Source organism: Maylandia zebra, linkage group LG6 (genome assembly GCF_041146795.1).
Source record: "Maylandia zebra isolate NMK-2024a linkage group LG6, Mzebra_GT3a, whole genome shotgun sequence".
In the NCBI taxonomy this organism is placed as follows: Eukaryota; Metazoa; Chordata; class Actinopteri; order Cichliformes; family Cichlidae; genus Maylandia; species Maylandia zebra.
In genome coordinates, this window is record NC_135172.1 from 5,248,280 (window position 1) to 5,268,375 (window position 20,096).

The following is a 20,096-nucleotide window of genomic DNA, read 5'->3' on the forward strand; positions in this document are numbered from 1 at the left end:
TGCTCTACATCTTACGAAATATGAAAATTAGATCAACTGAACTGAAAATGTAAATCGTGACATTGACGTAGTCTAAACATTACACGTCCCATTAAATCAAACACGTTTCAGGACTGAGTTTTGTTAGTACACATATGACCTTGTTAAAGCTGGAATTTACGGCAGCGCTTTAATGCACCGCTGTTGTGCTCCATTTTGTGTCGCTCTGCTTGTTTCCGGGTTTCCGAGAAGAGAGCGATAAAACGGTGTCAGCAGGGAGTATGGCTCTGCTGGCAGGTCAGGAGGGCAGGTAAAGTTTTCTATAGCTACCCAAAACTGATAAAAAGTGGTTCTCAGACGCGCCCAGCACTTTGTTTAATGCACTATTTATCTCAAAGACCTCTTGCGGACAGAGTTTGCAGGCAGCCGGACTGCGCTGACATTGACAGCTGGAAAGTAAACAGCTCGGTGCAAAGCAGCTAACTGCGGCTAGCTCCAGTGAACCCGCCGCTAGCCGATCTGTTGAAACCATCGACAGCTAGCTAGCTAACCTGCTAGTGTCGCTGGTAACTTACGCCAGCACAGCTCACCAGCACCCTCCCATCATTTTTTTGGAAGGGGGGTTAGACTCTCCCCTACGAAGGATTTCTACATCGACACTTCCCATTCATGTTGTTTAGGAGGACGAGACTAGCAAACATCCGCTTGTTCGAGCCAGGGTGAGTAAATTCGTAATGCTAACCAAGTTTAAGTTAGCCTCTGCCAGGTATGTATGCTCACTCTCCCTTTACCTGGGAGCGGCTACACAACCTGCCTAGGCCTTTGGATCATGTGTGTGACGAACGTTTATGTCACTGTTTTCATGTTTCTCTTAGCTGGAGGTCTGTCCAACAAAAACTATGTTCATGCAGTGGTGTGCAGAGGTATAAGGAATTATGTACATATGCGAAGGCATCAAATGTCACACTATAAAAAAAATCATCACTATATCGGTATTTAAATAGACGACTTTTGTCATTTCATACCCAAGTAGGGTAAACATCTCTCAAACACTGTAAGTAATGGAACTATCCGGTACACGGAAATATAAATGGTTATTTGCAAACCAAAATAGATGCCAGTTTTCGACTAATCGATTATTAGTTTCTGCCTCGTGTATTCATTAAGCTCAACGCAATAAAAATTTAAATTTCTACATAGTGTACAAATGTGTCTTCCATCCCTGGTTTCATGGTAGTTATCTGGTCTCTACATGTTGAAAAAAGCTGACAGTAGAAAATGTTGTTTTTTATTCTAAAGAATGTCTTGAGCACACAATTGAGGTTCTGTTTGTTATATGGGGCCATCTCCACCCCCCTAAAGCCTAGAAACACACACAGTGTTACAGGCCTGTAAGCTCAGCGTACTTCCTTAACCACAAAAGCATCCTACTTCCTCATACAGCCCTCCCTCTCTGGCTCTGTTTCTCTGTACATCGCCAGACTGTTGATGTGGGGAAACTTCTTGCCATCAAATGGCTGTTTACCAACTGTTTGGGTGAACAGTTTAATGGTGAGCAAATCTCAGCCTCATGACCTACTTAAGAGCTCATTTTTACTTGGATCTTGAATGGACAGGATTAGTTAGATTATGGGGTCAAAGGTCAGGACCTGTTGCTTTTGCCAGGGCATGACTGCCAACCATATGAGCATTTTTACTGCCTGGGTAATATTTGATTATCATATCTTATTTAAACCACAGCCTTTTTAGTATTTCTGAAGTCTTATACCAACAATCTGAGGTCTTCTTGGCTCTATACAGTGGGTTGTCACTTAAAGAACTGCAAAGAATTGTTAAAAGCATAAACAACAGTTACTAGTTCCAGTTTCTTAAATCAGAGATTTAAGATATAAAGATTAAATCAGAGATTTTGTGATATCTCATAATAAAGTAAATATGATGTGACGATGGATCCTTGAGTTGTGTAATAGCCATTTGCACACCTTTCTTGCTGGTTTAATTAAATCACTGTCACTGAAATAGGTCTATTTGAGACTACAGTTACTCTACACACCAGACAGGTCTTGAAATATTTGCTGACCCCCTACTCTCAGTTTTCGTAAATCTGCTGCTGTGCGGTTCGCTTTAACCCACGTCACTGCCTGACTAGCGAGCTTGCTAGGTAAGATTCCTTTGGTTTCCCTCGGTGAAAACCTGTCTCAGCTCTAAACCATGCTGCCCGAGGACTGGAGCATAAAAGAGGTGAGGGCGGGGCGAGGAGCCAACTGCCTGCATGAGGCAACAATGAGCCCAGACAGCTAACTGGTTTGGGGAGATCCAGTGACCTCAGACACTCTTTGTGTGAAAAGCTTTGACATTTAGAGCAGTTTCAGTACAGGTGTATTATATGCAGGATGGACACAGTTTAATATAATATAATTAGCTATAATGTAAATTCAGTACAAATATTTTGGTAGTCTTTTCAAATCAAAACTTTCCAATACTGGAAAATGATGTCCATCATATAAATTCATGTGTGATTACAGGATTTAAAAAAAAAAATTTATATAAATGAACAGGGGTCAAACAGAGCTGTACTTATCTCGCTAAACTGACTGTATAACAAGTTTTATATTTAGTGCACCTTCTCGCAAAGATGGGCAAAGTGCTATTCTAATTTCATAGTGGATGAAAACGCACTGTCCTGTATTTCTTCAGGTCATTATTGATCAATAATGCCTTGAATAACCTCGAAACGGCTAAATTATTAAGTAATCAACCTTTTTACTCTAAAACGGCCCCAGATTACAAGACTTGTGTCAGGAGTCAGTCTAATTCAAACAAATGTCAAGTGACCAATGTGATTTAAGTTAGTGGCCAGAGCTTATTGTATAGATAAAAACTCCAGTGTATTCCATTGTGTTACAGACTTGCGTCACCCTGTATTTACACCAACTAGTTCCTAGTTGGATTTCAGTGCCACTGTATTGGGAGATGAGACTGAACAGATGTTGAAGTTGGAGCCACTAAACATTGAACAACTTTTATTTCAGCTGAAATTACTGCAATAGAAAATAGAGGGAAGACTTTGAAACCAACTGAGTCTGTGCACTAACGGGAAGTGGCAGTGGTTAAACTGGCTATTTCATTAGCATTTGAGACACCTAGATACACTTATTACTTGTTAGATTTTGTTTCACAGGGGTATTGTCTATGACCAAATCAATAACTTAGTCATTGTCTGCATTATAGCTACCTGAAGCCATGTTTCTGGAGACGGACAAGTCCAAGAAAAAAATATGTGAAATTTATCAGTCATCTGTCATGGCTGATCAGCTAAAAACCCAAACGGGCCTATTCCAGTCAGCCGTTGACATCTCTAGTTCCCTCTGCAGGAAATCTGTGCAGGGAACAGGACGTTTTGATTAACTTGATTCTCTTACCCTTTTTCCACCAAAGGGACATAGTTCCAAATTAAGTTCAGGGGAGATCATTAGATTTCACAAAAGTACCCAAGTCATGCTGAGGTTGCAACGCAGCCATTTGGTTCATGTTACAGAGCTCATGACTGAATAAACATGGTGCAATGAAAGTTATTTTAGAAGTACATATTTCCAAACATTTACCTTTACTTGCATTACTTGCACTTATTCTCATGTATATATCTCATGTATATCTCATGCACATATCTTTCCACGTAGCACTTTTAATTCTTATCCCTACTTTTATTTTTTTCCATGTCTATTTAAGTGCTATTTATGACAGCATGTTTGCACTGAAGCACCGCAGCAATTTCCTAATGTTGTAAACCTGCTCAACATTTGGCAATAAACCCCATTCTGATTCTGATTCTGATCTGATTTATTTAAAATTACTTGAGTAGGGTTGGGGGTTGCCACCTCAGCATGCAGTCAAGTTCTATAGAGTCTTGCTAATGACCTACTAATTTTATACAGGTGTGTTGCAGCAGGGACACATTTGAGTTTTAGGACACCAGCCCTCGAGGTCTGGAGTTTGACACCCCTACTTTAGATCCACAGCTGAAAACCTTTTTGGTCTGTGGGTGGAGTAAGCCCTGAGATGAGATTTTTTTTGTTTTTGTTTTTTAGGGTAATATTCAGAGTAAAGTTGAGGCGTTGGATTCTTTCTGTAGAGACGCGTCTAAAGCGAGTCTACCTACCGAGTTCGAGGGACCCTCTTAGGAAACTGCCTACTGAGCATCATCCCTAAGAGCAACTAGCTTCAGGGGCTTTTATCTATTCGCAGTAACACAACACAATCACCAGCTGCTTGTTGGCATAACGTCAACTACAGTCATGACAACAAGACGGAAGATGCTTTGTTCAGTGATGCCGTTTGCTGTGTCTTGGCTTTCTTCATCCTAACTATAGAATTGGAAACGCAGAAATTGTCCAGTCTACACTAATAGAAAGTTGTGTATTACCAACATGAGAAGTTCTGTTTCGTTACAATTAGGGGTGTGTGTGTGTGTGTGTGTGTGTGTGTGTGTGTGTGTGTGTGTGTGTGTGTGTGTGTGTGTGTGTGTGTGTGTGTGTGTGTGTGTGTGTGTGTCATATAATCAGAAAAATCCTACAACTGGTTCAGTTCTGTCCTACAAATAGGTGGAGTCAGTTTCATCACCTTAAGCCTTATAAAACTGATGACGCTTTAAAATGAGTAATCATCATGTTGTGACACTTCATATTGGATTTACCCGAGGGCACCCTCCATTGTTGCACAGTTAAGGATTTACAAAAGATTGCAAGTGAAATTTGAAAGACAGAACAACTCTTGTCATTTCATCCTTTATCTCAAGCATCATGCTTCATAACAGTCTCGTCAACTGTACTGTGCAAACTGTCCCAATTCCCATGGGAGTAATCCAGGTCGCAGTTGCATTTAACAGTGACACAGGCACAAAGTGTAGAACATTGAAAGAAAACCATATGAAAACACTCAGCTCTTCACATTAAAATGAACATTCTCCTGTTGTTAGCTCTGCCTGGATGCTGGTTAAATGCATTGTTCTTATTTTGGATGTGAAACAAGTAGCTGATCAGTAGAAGGAAAAACAAAAACACAGGATTGATTAAATGTTTAATTATTCTTTGGATTAAAGATTGTTCTGAGGATCTGGTGCTTGCGCTTCTCTCCTTTTTGATATTTGATTAGCTTTCAGTTTTGAACTGAAAGAAACACATTCAGCACCACTTAGCCAAACCCGTTAAGAGTTGCTGCAGCTATTGAGAGGATTTTAGTGAAACTTTGGGGTTTACAAACTGTAAACTTGTTTTAAAGTCTGGTTCATTGTTCAGATAGAGGAACCAAAATGCCTGGAAGGGTTGTGGGTTGGCAGGCTGTCGTTGTTTAGCAGAGCTTTTCATACAGACATCTACATAATGTAGTTGTTTAGTGTCATCGGGAGTAGTGTCGAAATGTAACAGCCAGTAATGTGGGCTGCTCTTGTTTGTGTTTGTGCTGTTCTTGGTCCACTAGCATAGCTCCTGCTGTGCTAAGAACATAGGATGTTTAACATACAACGAACTAAAATGCAGTGGTGTTCAAAACAGGTAAAATTATCCACTGCAATCATGGTGAGTGTTCCTTGTGGCTTTTTTTATTTTATTTTATTAAGCACATATTCTTTGATCTAAAAGTTGGTTTGAGTTAAAGTCTGTGGGATCATTACACCCACTGTGCAGTGCCTCATGAACGGCATAACATTAACATTACACCTGCTGTTGCTAGCTGCCATTTCTGCCGGTTACGCACCTCTAGATTTTTGTAGCCTACAACATGTGCCGGATCTGCTACAGGTGGGTTGAAGATATTTGTATATGATTGCATTGGTTTTAGAGCCATTTAATGATATATCAGTAAAGTAATGAACAGATTATACAGAGGGAAATGTTGCAACAGTTTGTGGAAGAAACTTTTGGGGGGGAAAGTTATAATTTCTTTGCTTCGGCTGTTTCTCCTCCCCTAACAGCGCTGATATACCAACAAATTTACATTTTCATCATTTGTCTCCTCCTCATCTACATCTGCCTCCTATGCCATTAGACATGCAAGCCTCTTGTCTCCAGACAGCTCACAGTCACTTACTTCAAAAAACAAAATTCACTAGCACTGAACAAAACCGGCAGTTTTTACTCACAGGCAAGTTCGGGGTATCCTCAACAACTCGTCTCATAAGTGAGCTTTGCTGGCCCATATTGGACTTTATTTGAAAAGACAAGCAGACAAGGACACTTCATACACAATGAAGTTTTAACATTTTATAAAATATTAGACATATTTTTAATTCCTAATTTATTTTTAAGTGTTAATATTAATTAAATGCATAAAAATACAATGTATATACAACAATATCTTATATACACGGACAGCAGTAGAAGGTTTCCAGTAATCCATGGCTGTTATGGGGAAATACGGCATATCCAGCTGTTGCTGTTAAAGGGTACAGAAGGTTAAAAGGTTCTTGGTCCATGGGAAAGCTCCTGTGGGGTGTGTGTGTCTGTGTGTGTGTGTGTGTGTGTGTGTGTGCGCTCTTAATTTCTTGAAACTAGGGTTACATCATATTCTAGACTGGACCTTTTTTTTTTTCTTTTCTTTTTTTTTTACTACTACTACACTGGTACAACAGTATGTGCAGTTTTACCCTTACTGCTAGTAAACCTTTGCTTCATCAGACAAAACTACACAGCTGTGGCTAGTATAATGTGAACACAGTGAAGCTGGAGGATGAACGCAAATTTTTCCACTCAATAAAAGTTAATGTAAGGGTTCCTGACAGTTAGGGTCAAAGGATGCTGTAAATGGACCAAATTTCAGTCAGGAGAACAACTGAGATAATCCATCCACCATACCAAGTTAGTCTGCACGGGCTGGGCTGCAGTTACACCGTGAGCTTTAAAACGTTGTGCTGATGAGTAGTGGTAATAAAAACCGAGAGAGACCGACAGTGATCACTGACTTTTTTTAGGGGCGTGTTCAGATTAAATAGAACAAGATACAAAACGTGTGTTTTAAAACAGAAAAGCCTTAATAAATGCAGAGTAGAAGCAGGGCTCATACGTCATCACTTAACAACCGAATTTGGCTTTCAGTTTTATCAGTTGAGATATTCTGTCATTTTCAGGAGCCAGCGTATTGTTCCAGAGACGGTGAAGTCACCGGCCTTTACCCCACACAGAACGGTGCCAACGCAGAGTCAGGATGCCTATTCCTCCCCCTCCTCCTCCTCCAGGACCCCCACCCCCTCCAACCTTCCATGAAGTCAGTGACCCGATCAAATATTCATCACAACACACTGCACTGAAAACTGACAAGTTATACACTTCCTTGTAGCAGATCTCTAATTTGACCTGAGATGTTTATATGTGCTGTGAGAAATTTGTTTATATTAAAACATGGTGCAAATGTGCACAAGACGTGCTTGTCCCTGAAACGTCTTTGAATTGTTAAGCCATGGGCAAAGTCAGATATAGAAGCTAAATTACCAAAAGCTGCTACTAAACTATATCTTTGTTTTAAGTCTGCATTGCGAGCTCAAACTTTTTTGTTCTAACTAAAGGAGCCGGAAGTTTGCTTGTAAAGTTTTTAACTGTCTCCACAGGCAAACACAGCTCCTCCCAAACTGAGCTCATCTGAGGCAAAAGGCAGAGGAGCACTGCTGTCAGACATCCACAAAGGCGCCAAGCTAAAGAAGGTCGGCCAGGTCAATGACCGGAGTGCTCCTGTTATAGAGAGTAAGTTTGTTTTATACACAAACTCAAATCCCAACTGATGTACTCCCTGTGAGTTGATTCAAAATCCTGACACCAGGGTGGATGTCCTAAAATTATCTTGTATTTATATACTGCCAAATCACAACAATAGTCACCTCGGGGTGCTTAATATTGTACCAAACACTCGCTGACAGTGGGCAGAAAAAACTCCGTGACAGGAAGAAAACTCTGCCATCTGCTACAATAAGGTGGGGTGGTGGGGGTGGGGGGGCACAGGACAAAAGACACATTGTGGAAATGCAAAGTAGGGTATAAACAAATAGATGTTGGGGGGAAAAGGTGAATGACAGCGCATGTTTGTTTTCAATAAGTCGTCTTGCTGTATGTCAGTAATGATGTGTGGTTTAAGAGTTCCCTTTAATTTTTTCCATTGTTGAGCGGTATATGTTTCAGAAATTTATGTAAAATATGTTTAAGTGGAAAAAGGAAACTGAACTTGACCTTTAAAATGTTAAATTAAAGAACAGTTTTTTTCTTACTCTGCAGTGGAACAGCTTATTCCCATCAGTTTTCCATGATAAAGTCCCAGGTTCTCTAAATATTTGAATATTAAAATGTATTTCTGTTTGCCCCCCCAGAATCTGGAGGAGGTGGTGGAGGTGGCGGTTTTGGAGGTGGAGCCCCAAAGGGAATGGGCGGCCTTTTCCAAGGAGGTGTGCCAAAGTTACGACCAATTGGAGGTAAAACATTTATGCTATTTAGCACATACGTGTTTGCCCCAGTTTACTGTATTTGGATCATTTTGTCAAAGAGCCGTTATCATTAGTGTGAGTAAATAACAAGGAGAAGAGAGGACACCTGAAGTCAGTCCTCTCGTACACATAACATCTGTCAGCAGATGATTCCAGAATAAGAAACGGCACATAAAGAGAGAGAATAAAGCTCCTTTGGCCTTTCTCCCGAGCTTGTACTTTTTATTTTTCTGTCCATCATTTTGTGGTTATAGAAATAAATAATTTACACTGCTACAAATTCACAATGCTTGGACCATTAATAATGAATGAAAGTCTAAAACGTACTATTTTAGTTGAATGTTAAATTATTGAACTGTTACACTTCATATGCAGCAAATAGCTTCAACCTTTAACTTCTCCTGCTGCTTGTTTGATATTTTTATAATGGAAGATCTTAGCAGTCAAAGGTGTAGCTCCGTGGAGAAACGAAAGTTTCCAACTAGTGTTAATGTAACCATAAGCTGGTCAAACTTGGTTACCCACCCCTTCACTAATTAAGCAATAATATACAGCAACAACACCACAAGACTGTACTGTACAGTTTAGCAAGAGGTTGGTATATAAAGAATATTATCGACGAATCAGTCAGCAACAGGTCTGACATGTGACTGATTTGTGCAAAAATCATCTGATTGTAGTATTTAACTCGTCCACATAGGGCTCGGCGATATATCAAATGTATTCAATGTATCGTGAGATTTTCCCACGCATGTTGGTTAAAATGGCTTTATTGTAACCATCAAGTATAAGTTACCATGGAAATATTAAGCTGTCTGCGTGTAATTCACTCCGAGTTATTTTTTTCCCACATGCTGCGAATGCATCATTAATCCCCAACCAGGAAAAATTTCTAGCTGGCACACTGCATGGAGCGTGCGTGTTTATATATTACCTGATAGAGGAAAAATATGGTGACAGCGCGAGTTTCAGAGCGAGAGTATGAGACTCACTGGGAGTGTTAAGTCATTCCCAATTCCTTATTATTTTGCTTCCAAAACAATAATACTTGCTTCCAAGAAACCAGAGTTGGTTTTTGTTGTATTTTTTTCCCAGTGCACTTAAACACTGCCTCTCTGTCTTCCACACAGACGGTCCTGCTGGTGGTTCACTGGGCAGATCTGCGCTACGGCCCCCGGGGTCCCGGTCAGCGGCTCCTCGTCCTCCCACAGGCCGGTCCACCTCACCGTCACCCCCCAACAAGCCCTCTCCACCAGAACATTCACGCTCACACCGCCCCTCGCTGCCTGACATATCCCACTCCTCCAGCGGTAGCAGTGGGATGAAGCACAGCACCTCTGCACCACCGCCTCCACCACCCTTTAACAGAGGTGGCCGTGGAAATGCCCCACCTACCCCAAGCCAGAAAGCATCTCTTGCACCTTCCTCATCCTCTTACAGCAGAGAGAAACCCCTTCCACCAACACCTGGAAGAGGCCCAGCCCCGCCCAGCAACGTAAAACCTCTGTCCTCCAGCAGACCACCTACTGGAGGCTCTTCTGCTCCTCCTCCTCCCCCGCCATACAGACCACACACATCTGGTGGTGTCTCGAATGGGCCATCCCACGGCGATGGAGGTGGAGCTCCAGAGCTTCCCCAGAGGAATAACTCCCTTCATAAAAAACACACATCAGGAGGCAGCAACCAAGGACGCAGCCATGCCCCACCACCACCTCCATCATTATCATCGTCATCCTCTTCTCAGCAGTCTAACAGACCACCTCCACCTGTCAGAGATCCACCTGGACGCAGAACAGGTACGTCCCAGAAATCTGTCAAAAGTGCAATATTGCCACTCACCACAATTTTTTCTTTATTTTTATCCTGTGATTGAAATTCTCTCGTTCATTCTCAATCATCTCTAATTTGACCTTCATGAAACCTAACCTCCATTGTTAACCTAATCCCTTAATCAGCTCATCGTTTGAATGCCCAGATTTACTTCATATATACAATAAAGATATGGCTGAGTGCAAACTCCTGATTGTGAACGTTGAAGAAGACCTCATTATTCTTTATTTTGAGGAGAAATGTTTATAATGAAGGCAAAGCAAGCCTTGGCTCATTATCTCTGAACCTTTAAGGTACAATCCAGGATAACGCTGCAACGTTTTCTACACATGACGGGCTTCTATCCTCTGAATCTGAGAGTAGTGCAGAACGATACAAAAAATGTGCTCCGTCTTGTTCTGTGTGATGTATAAATCTTTCTTTTGGCTGCAGCATTTCATCAAGTTCCTGCATCGATTCTTGACAGTAGTATAATATTTCTTATAATTACAGCTGCTTTTGCATTTGGGAGAATGACCTTTTTCCCCCCCCCTTATTTTGTCAACAAGTGACGACATGAGGATATTTTAATATGCGGAGCAGATTTGCTGTTTTTTGGTATTTGTAAGTATGCTAAGTTGGGTGGATGCCATGTGGATGACACATCTTAGATGCTTCTGATGTTTAAAAAACAAAACTTAAAAAACTGGGGGATTTAGGACAGCCACACCTACAAAGTGCCCTAGTTACAGATGAAGTTCTCCACGTCTGACGTGTCAAATGATGATTTTGTTTCCGCTTCAGAAAAGATTTATGGCACACTGGGAACAGTCATAATTTGAATTCAAAGCAAATACACGAAACAGGAAGGCACTTGTTAGCTTGAGTTCTGTCTTGTGATTGAACAGTGAAACGATTTGCTACAAGGTCTCCTGGTTTCTCTGCATTCCTGTAGCCCTGTGGAATATTCCAGCATTCCTGCTCACCTTGTTTTCCCCCACACACACTCTTAATATTAAGTTGCACAGACTTGTTTCAATCTCACTGTTCGCTGGTACTGAAGTCTCTATATTTTAAAAGTCAGTATGAGAACAGATGTTTGGGGGGTTTTTTCCACTGATGCAGTGACAGGAACTCGAAATGTGTCATGTGGCATATTCTAAGTTGCTTTGTTACAAACAGTAGCATTTTTAAGAAACTATATCATATCTGGTTTCATGATTGGTTATGAAACCAGCTGGAAGAAAGATGCTTGTAACGTGATGTTTCGCTCTGTTCTGCACAACATGCATGCACGTTTTTACTGACTGCTGAGTAACACTTGACTATATAAGTCTGTACTAAATGTAAAACAGTCATGGTCAGTACTTTCATTTCATAGTTCTGTTTTAGCCCGTGTGTACAAACTTTGTACCCTTACAAGTTTTATCATGGTGGGGGGACCCCGGCAACTGATACATTAGACACACACAGACTTGACCAGATTCATTAAGATCACTGCCGTTCATCTGACCCTCAGTATGAATTTGTGATCACTTGTTTGTGTGTGTATGTTGTCCATGCAGCTCCCCAGGCGCCCACCCCTGGGTCTCGTAATGGCAATCGGGATGCCCCTCCTCCCCCACCCCCTTACCGTGGCCATAGCTCAGACTCCAGAGGCAATAAACCACCACCTCCTCCTTCCTCTTCCTCCATCTCATCTTCCTCCTCACGAACCCCAGCTGGACCCCCTCCTCCACCCCCGCCAGTCCGGAATGGTTACTCCTCCAGCTCCTCCTCCAAGTCCATCATAGGTGAGTGCGAAAAGACTGCTTCGGCAACATCTCCTTCATATTCCACTGTTGACAACTGCTAAATAACATCAGTTTTTAAAATCCTACTGAATCTAGTTCAATTAGATCAAATGGTGCCACAGTTCACAGCAGGCAGAAACAAAGGGATACAGGATTTCACCATTTATCAAGTTAAAATATTTATAATGAACTTAGCAAAATGATAAGAAAAGGATAACATCCCTAAAATTGTGACTTCAAAACTGTTATGTATAAATGTCTCTCTCCAGACATTGTTTAAATCCTAAAAAGATGAGCTATAACCATCGTAGTGTTACGTGTGAGATCTTATTTACATGACTTTGCTCACAGGTTAGACCTAAAATGGCTTAAATGTAGCTCATTACCTTTTTGCCTGGTTTTGTATGTGTGGAGGTATTCAAATTGGACCCTGACACCTCCATCCACACCCATCCTCTCTCTTTGAATTTTCTGCTACAGTCTCTTTGCATAGCAGCACTGGTGCACACAGACAATGTGTGTGTTCTGTTAGGCAGGAGTGGAAAACCCAGTGCTCCATTTGTAAATCAGCTAAGAACACAGAGAGGGTGCTGTACATGCTTCAGAAAATCAACCATAACTGGAGCACAGTGGACAACAGCCCAGTGCTTGCTGTTTAAACCAAACTGTGATCACAAAGAAAGAGTTTACATGAATCCACACTTGCCACTACTGCAGACCCACACTAACACAGGAAATGGCCAATGAAGGCTAGTGCAACAAAATGCACTGTGAGATAAGCAGAAATGAAGATGGATGAACAGGAGGCTGAACCAGATTATCATACTGCTGATAATCTAGTACTAATCTTGGATAAACAAGCCCAACCTGTTATAAGTAAATTGGTTATCCATGGTGTTACGACAATGTTGGTAGGAATACATTGTGATTAAGAGAGCATAACTACAAAGCCAGTTTATGTTTATCTCACGGTCTTACGTGGCTGCCGCAACACAAAATGTGGCCTTGTAAGGGATTGTGAAGTTGGTTTTTCCAATAAGAAATTAAGGCTGGAAGTCTGAAACTCACCAGAGTCACTAGAAGAAAAGATTTTGTGAGGCCTAGTAAAATAAAAGTGTTCATATCCTTATGGGGTTGGAAGGACAGTTTTGCCACATGCACTCAAAAACTCATTTATAATCAACAGTATGGTTGAAATGTTGAACACCTGGTGACGGGGTTGGTAGGGTTAGTAACCTGCTAACTAGATCTTACTTCCAGGGGATTTGTGCCAAAGACTCTTTTTGCCGGGAGGACGAACGGCAGCCGCTAGTGTTTTATGCCTGTGTAAATGTGTCTGGCCTACTGCTATAGTGTTGAACTAGGACGGTGGTTTCTGTTAAAGTTAAGTATAAAGTGAATGATAACTTTTTGGTAATTAAATTTAAATGATACTTAATTACCGTAACTGTGTAACTCCCATTTCATCCCCATTCTGTTTTAATGGAACGGTTGATAGTGAGGCAGATGAGGACCAAAGTTCCTTATCTGAGGCACTGTATGGTTTTTGTCGAGGGAGGTGCCGATGATTTCTCTTGAGATGGTGTCCTTATGCAGGCAGTCGGAGATGGAGAGGAAGAGGAGAGAATGTTAAATTGTCTTATTGCTCCATAAATGGCTTTTAAGTGGACTTTGGATGTTTACCCTTTCCTTTGATCCCTGAAAAGCTCGGATAATGTTTGAAAAAACATCTCTCTTAATTTCAGTAACTTTGGGCACCACCAGTACATCTGTGCAGTGAGTAAACTGAACTCTGAGTGTCAACACTACATCCCCAAGTGTTGGTACCTATCTGAATGTGGGGTTCGATCTGACTGCTCTTTTAAACAGGAGATGAAATGCTGAGGCTTATATAAATAGCTACCACTTTTTCTGCTGCTTAACTACTCAAATTTGTTTATGATCTTGATGCGATGGAGGTGACGGTGACGAATCGCCGTTGATAGTCAAATCTCCACTGACACTATGCAAACTACCTTTTTGGTTTCCTGATTTGTCCACACATCAGGAAACCAAAAAGGTAGTTATGGGTGGTTCCTAGATTACTACTGAGGCTTTGTGTACTTACTGTGTCAAACTTAAGAATTAAAAATGATGATAAAACCAAATCACTATTTATGTGGTTTGTATAAAGGGAGACTTGAGGCTGCAGACCATGGGATTTATAGCCTAAGATAGTTTGTCATCCTGTCCCTCAGCAACTCTTTCAAACTGAGTAATAAATGTCATAAGAGAGCATAAACAGTCATTGCTTGCATGTCAGGTGATTAGGGAATAAATGTAAATTCTCGACATGCCAACCACTACAAGAAGTAAATCATCAACCTGTAGGAAAGACTTTTTTTTTTTGTGCACAGGTTGACAGAACTGGGGGCTGAGACAAAGTAAGCAACCTGTACGACTTATTTTATTATTTGACAAACCAAAGAATACCATTTATTTTTGTTGTCTAGGCTTGATGGTTGGAGTTTGTGGCTGTAGGGAAGGCAAAGATGTTGTACGGGTGATCTGTAGTGGCTGGAATCTAAAAACTGAGCTGTGACTGAGCTCTGTTCATAATACAAAGGCAGGGACCAGTGACTACAGACTGAGAAGAAGGAATAGGGTAAAAACTTTCATGCTCATCAGCTAATTGTTTGAAAGAGGGGTTGAAAGATTTTTTTGGTTTTGTTTTTATTTATTTTTTGATATTAAAAAAACAAAAGCAAACTTCTGCCTGGTGGTTTAAAGTACTCCCTCTGTCAATGTATGTAGTGGTAATCTGTTCCTTAGCAGAGCTTAATATGATGTGAATATAACCTCAAAGGTTACATAATGTCATTATTTATGTAACAAAAACTAAGCCATATTGCAGAAGCAGTGTTTTTTTTTTTTTGGTCTGTTTTTTTTAAACTAAGTGTACCCCTAATAATTCTGTAGGAATGAAAAGGGTAAGGCTTATCAAATGTACTTCATTAACTGATCACCAGCCAGTGTGAGCTCACCAGTAGAAGCAAATGTTTTGCAGCTTGCTTGCCTGCAGCATTCAGGTATGTGGTGACACAAGGCCAAGGAGGAAAGACGTAAATAATGATTGAGGAACAAATGTTGCTGCCTCGAAATGTCTGGCAATGGTTATAAATCATTTGAAGTCCATAATTCTACAGTGAACAAGGTTGGGATACATTCAACACCAGTACCAGTCTTCCCAGGAGTGGACATGAGTGGACAAAATTGCAACAAATCCGAGAGCGACACGTCAGACGCTACAAGCCTCAGAGCTACAAAATGTTAAAGTTCATGAACATGCAGTTAGAAAAAGACAACAAGTGTGAGTGGTCTAGAAGGCATAATAAAGCCCCTTCTTTAAAATAACATGGCATGGGTTTTTCTAGGAGAAACATTACGAGAAACATAACAATAATTTCAATAGTTTAGACACAAATTATTGTATTATCCTGTTAAATGAACACTGTATATTAACAGTAAAAACAAGCAGGACTGATGATCTTTGCTGCCTAGTGCCAGCATTAATGATAGAGTTAGTGGCTTTGGCTAATTAATGTTAACTTTTAAAAGAGAGAAAAGACGGTACATAGATTTAGAAACGCTCTTATATAGATGAAACTCACGTGAAAAACATGTTTGTCTTTTATTCTTTTGCACTGTGCTTATCTCTGTTTCAGTGCTATGTTTTGCTGTTTCACATGTTTAAAGGTTTAAAAAACATAGCTGCCGTCTGTGGGTAATTGCTAAGAATGAAATAATCTTAATTCATTAACAATAACGTTTATGATGATCAGGTTAAAATTTCATGATGATGGCTGTTTAATACCTCAGTATTTTTAATATAAGAGCTTTACTGACCTCGTTCTCATAAACACCGGGGTGTCAGCCTTTAACATGTTCACTAAGTCTGTTATGCTGTTATTCACATCTGTTATGTTGTGTGTCAGCTGAAGGAGAAGATGATGTTACTCTGGGTGTATCAGTACTGTTGCAAATGAGTATGCAAGCAGTAAAAAAATCCATTAAAGCATTTGTTACTACACTTTGGTTAGGACATGATCTCTTAGCCACAGAAGTTTGAGATTTAACTTTTTCATTTTGCGTTTGTAGTAGTCATAAGTTATTAAGCAATTTAAACTGTCCACTTCCTTTTCTTTGTAAAACAAATGCAATTAATATTTAAAACTTGTGACTTGATGTGTCTGCACATTTTAAAACGTTTATGTTTATTCTCCTTCCTCCTACAGATGATTTTGAATCCAAGTTCAACTTCCACCCTATTGAAGACCTTCCACCTCCAGAGGAGTACAGGCCTATCAACAAGGTCTACCCCAGCAAGACCAACACGGGTATGAGTAACACTATGAAGCACATTGCTCTCTCCCTCCACTTGACTTGTTTTGTCAGGAATAATAAGACACTGCATTCTCATGGAGAATATAGTGTTATTGTCAGACACGGTCACTTTATTTACCCAGATCTCATGTGCTAAACACTTAGAACAGCAGTAAAACAACAAGGAATAAACAAGAAGAAAAGGTTATGATCTGTGTGGTATGACTGAAGCATGACCCACAGTGTAAATGTAACACAATGCCAGCTCCCCTTAAGATTCAGTTAAGTCGTGGACAATTGTTTTATTGCCATATAAACTGCTCTGTTTGTGTTATGTGTCAGGATGCAGCCATAGGGGAAGCTGGGTTTCATGAAAAATTACCCTGAGCTGCTGTGTGTGTGTTGTTTAGACACTATCCTAACAGTTTGGTTTACATGCGTCTTTTAGAGCTGTTGGCACGTGCTCCACATGCTATGGAGTTGCTCTGGAAAGTGTCTTCCCTATAAATTCAGTGTTATTATAGCAGCATTAACATAATTAATAATTACTAGAAACTAGTTCTTCTTCTCTGCCTATAAAATAAGTATATATTATGCACACACCTAAGTGTAAAAGCACTAATTAACAGGCAATGGTAATTTGCAGTGTAAGAAACAAATTGTCTTCTTAAAATATTGATGTGATATCTTTATGATGGTAGTATCCTGCCACAAATAGAAATGCTAACATTATATTATACACATATTCAGTGACTCACACAAGCTGCAAACGTATTCTTCTGTTTTTTTACAACATGCCAAAAGAGAAAGGTATAACGCAACATTGACCTTTGTTTCACAGTAAAGGTTTACCACCAACTTAATCACAGCTTACCTACTTCCTTATAATGACTACTTGAGTTTTGTGAAACTAAATATTAACCTGTTGAGTTGGTGAGGGGGGAGTTTAAGTCTTAGGAGCCATGATGTTTCCAGGTTGAATCAAACGCAGGATTATCATCTCAGCTAAGAGATTTATTGGAGACAGTCTTTGCATTTCTAAAGTTATCAACGCTGAATTCACAAATCAATTTCATGAAAATGGAAACGAGGGCAACAGTTTTAGCTTCTTCAGTGACCTACCAGTGTATAATAAACATTAGCAAACTGCTGTTGATAACGCCATGCAGTTCAGTTAGTAACACAAGGATGTCATTTGTAAAACCATGTCAAAAGTACAGCTGTAGATGATGCCTTCCACCTTTGGCTTCTGGGTAACAAGGAAAAGAAGTACCTTCACAGAGCTCCCTGGTTGACAGCGCTAACTTAAGATTTTGATCTCGAAAATTACAGCTTATTAACTCAAAATTTTGAAATTTCTAGTCTACTGTGGTTGAAAATGGTTCTCTGTGAGTTGTAAAATAATAGCGGACCTTCTGTCAGGGCTTAAGGTTTTAAAGATTTATTCATTGAACTGTTTTTTGGTTTTGAACTTCTGTCACTTTTCCAGCTTTCTTCTCAAAATGTACAATTTATGCCCTTTAGACCAGTGTGAGGACTGAGCTGTAGTTAACTTTGTCTCTCCACCTTCTTTCCTCAGCCGTAAGAGGAGCTCCTCCAGCGCCGCCAGTGGGCAGGTGAACAGACCTCAGTTCGGGACTTGAACTGTGTCGTTGAGGAGGAAGCGGTGAAGCACTCGAATCATAAACACACTACATCACAAACATACACTAACATTGAGCCACCAGCTGGAAGCATCAAGGTGAACACAAAGGAAACACTACTACACCACGCAGGTTTGACACTACTCAGCGGTCACTTTCAGTCTTTGCACGAGAGAACAAAAACCACTGCCTGGGACCACTTTGATGACGACTCTGCTGACTGAATGCAGAGGCTTCTGTTTGACATATCGGGACCAAACTCCGAACACTTCCAAATCTCTGCATTCCATCTTTTTTTATGCTTATTCAGAATAATAATAAGAATAGTTGTGATTTTTCAGAATAACATATTTTCTTTTTTTTGTTATGTTATTGCTTTTTGGTGTCAGCATTAATTTGTAGGGAATATGAGCAGATAAACTCAGGTTTTTCCCTAAAAATTTGTACTGCCACACATGTGGGGCTTATTGTCGGTTTGTTAATTAGTATTTGTCTTGAATAGCCATTCCATCAGTGCCAGGTAAAGGTGTGCTTGAGTCGGTGTGCCAAATGCAGGTGGAGTCTCACGAACGGTTCACCATGACAGCAGTCGCCACACACTTGTTCTGACATTTAGAATTCTTTGATTGTAGTCTTGCCTGTTTTTGTAACTCTATCCTGTATCTGGGGTTGTTCATATTTGCATCTTCAGATGATGTTGCACAGCAGCTAAACTGCTTAACCGAGACACTGTGCATGACCCTGACATACGCACCTTCAACATCAGGACTACATCATGTTGATGCAACATAAAACTGATTTGCCCCTGATGGTTCTGACAGGTTTCCTTCACATAGCCAGCATATTTCTTCAGGCTCACTGTGGGTTCTGTGTGGGCCACATTTTAGTCCAACACTAATTATTTGTTTACTGGACCAAGGTTTGCAGACCATTTTTGGAGGAGTTTACAAGGGATCATCTCTGTTTTCGCAGGAATCTTCTTCAAGGGAAGTTGGTCTGAAAGCTCAGCTCTGCTCTGATTCATGATTTGCTGCTGGTGGCCCTTTCGAAGAAGGACCTCATAGCCAGAGAAAGATAATGTGTTGTTGAATTGCTATGCAAGCAGCAGTTTGTAGAGATTGTAGATGGTAGCAGCTAACCAAAAACAAAAATCGTAAAAAAAAAAAAATGCAGGAACACTTAAGTGCCAGAGAATTGTTGGAATATATATGGAGGTCCTCTCTTTTCTCCCTTTGAAAGCATCAAGCTTCACTTAAAACACTAATGACATCATTTTCTACAGTGCACAGCACAAAAAGTGAACAAAAAGATCCTGGCTCAGGTCAGACTGTCCATTCTCAGTGATGCAGCGCCTCCTGCTGGTATTTGCCTTACACAAATCTGTTGTCACTCATCGGTACCAGTGATTAGTTTTTTGATGATGATGACGACGACATATATTGGGGGAAGATGATGACAACGGAGTAAATAAGAAACAAGTCTATTTGAAAATGCAATAAATATTGTATATTTACTTTAAGGAATATGGTAATCATAGTTATTGATCTATTTTTATGTTGTAAAAAGCTTGTACTATAGGAAAAGACATGATTAAGAGTTCTAACAATGTTCCAGTGGGTGAGCTTTGGTCTGACAGACTGGATTCTTGTTGCACTTCTCTGGACATTTGGCCATAAAGGTGAATGAGCTGAATTGATGTATGCGAGGTTTTACCAATGAGCCAACATTTTTGGGGTCTGGTTTTCAAAAAATCAGATCGGCAGGTAATTTAGTGAAGGTGATAAGTGATGCACCTCTGCTTCTTTTTCTGGATCATGTTCACCTTGATACACAGATGACCCCTCTACTTATCTCATGTTCTCACCTTGTCCACTCTGAAAAGCAAAAACCCTGTGGTCATTCACGTTATCAGCCATGTTTTTATCATTTGAAATAATTTCAAATAAATATATTCCTGTTGGGAAAGGGTACCTGATTCATTGTCTGTTTCTTTATGCTCAGTTTCTGTATTTGTAGCTTTTCTTCCACTTGCACAATGTTTTACTAAAT

The 20,096-nt window shown here is 40.3% G+C and overlaps 1 protein-coding gene across 1 annotated transcript; it reads left to right on the plus strand.

The window, feature by feature from the left end:
* The first annotated feature begins 192 nt into the window (after window positions 1-192).
* On the plus strand, window positions 193-20,015 carry wipf2a (WAS/WASL interacting protein family, member 2a). Its single transcript, XM_076884556.1, has 8 exons — window positions 193-698; window positions 7,100-7,236; window positions 7,577-7,709; window positions 8,327-8,428; window positions 9,571-10,236; window positions 11,815-12,042; window positions 16,317-16,418; window positions 17,984-20,015. Exons 2-8 carry the CDS (start codon window positions 7,177-7,179, stop codon window positions 18,022-18,024), a joined length of 1,332 nt encoding a protein of 443 aa, XP_076740671.1. The 5' UTR covers window positions 193-698; window positions 7,100-7,176; the 3' UTR covers window positions 18,025-20,015.
* Window positions 20,016-20,096: the final 81 nt, after the last annotated feature.

Excerpts from the sequence above, each read along its gene's own strand:
- wipf2a (XM_076884556.1), top strand. The coding sequence starts at position 7,177 with ATGCCTATTCCTCCCCCTCCTCCTCCTCCAGGACCCCCACCCCCTCCA. Across the intron at positions 8,429-9,570 it reads AAAGTTACGACCAATTGGAG|ACGGTCCTGCTGGTGGTTCA; the intron begins GTAAAACATTTA and ends TCTTCCACACAG. Across the intron at positions 10,237-11,814 it reads TCCACCTGGACGCAGAACAG|CTCCCCAGGCGCCCACCCCT; the intron begins GTACGTCCCAGA and ends TTGTCCATGCAG.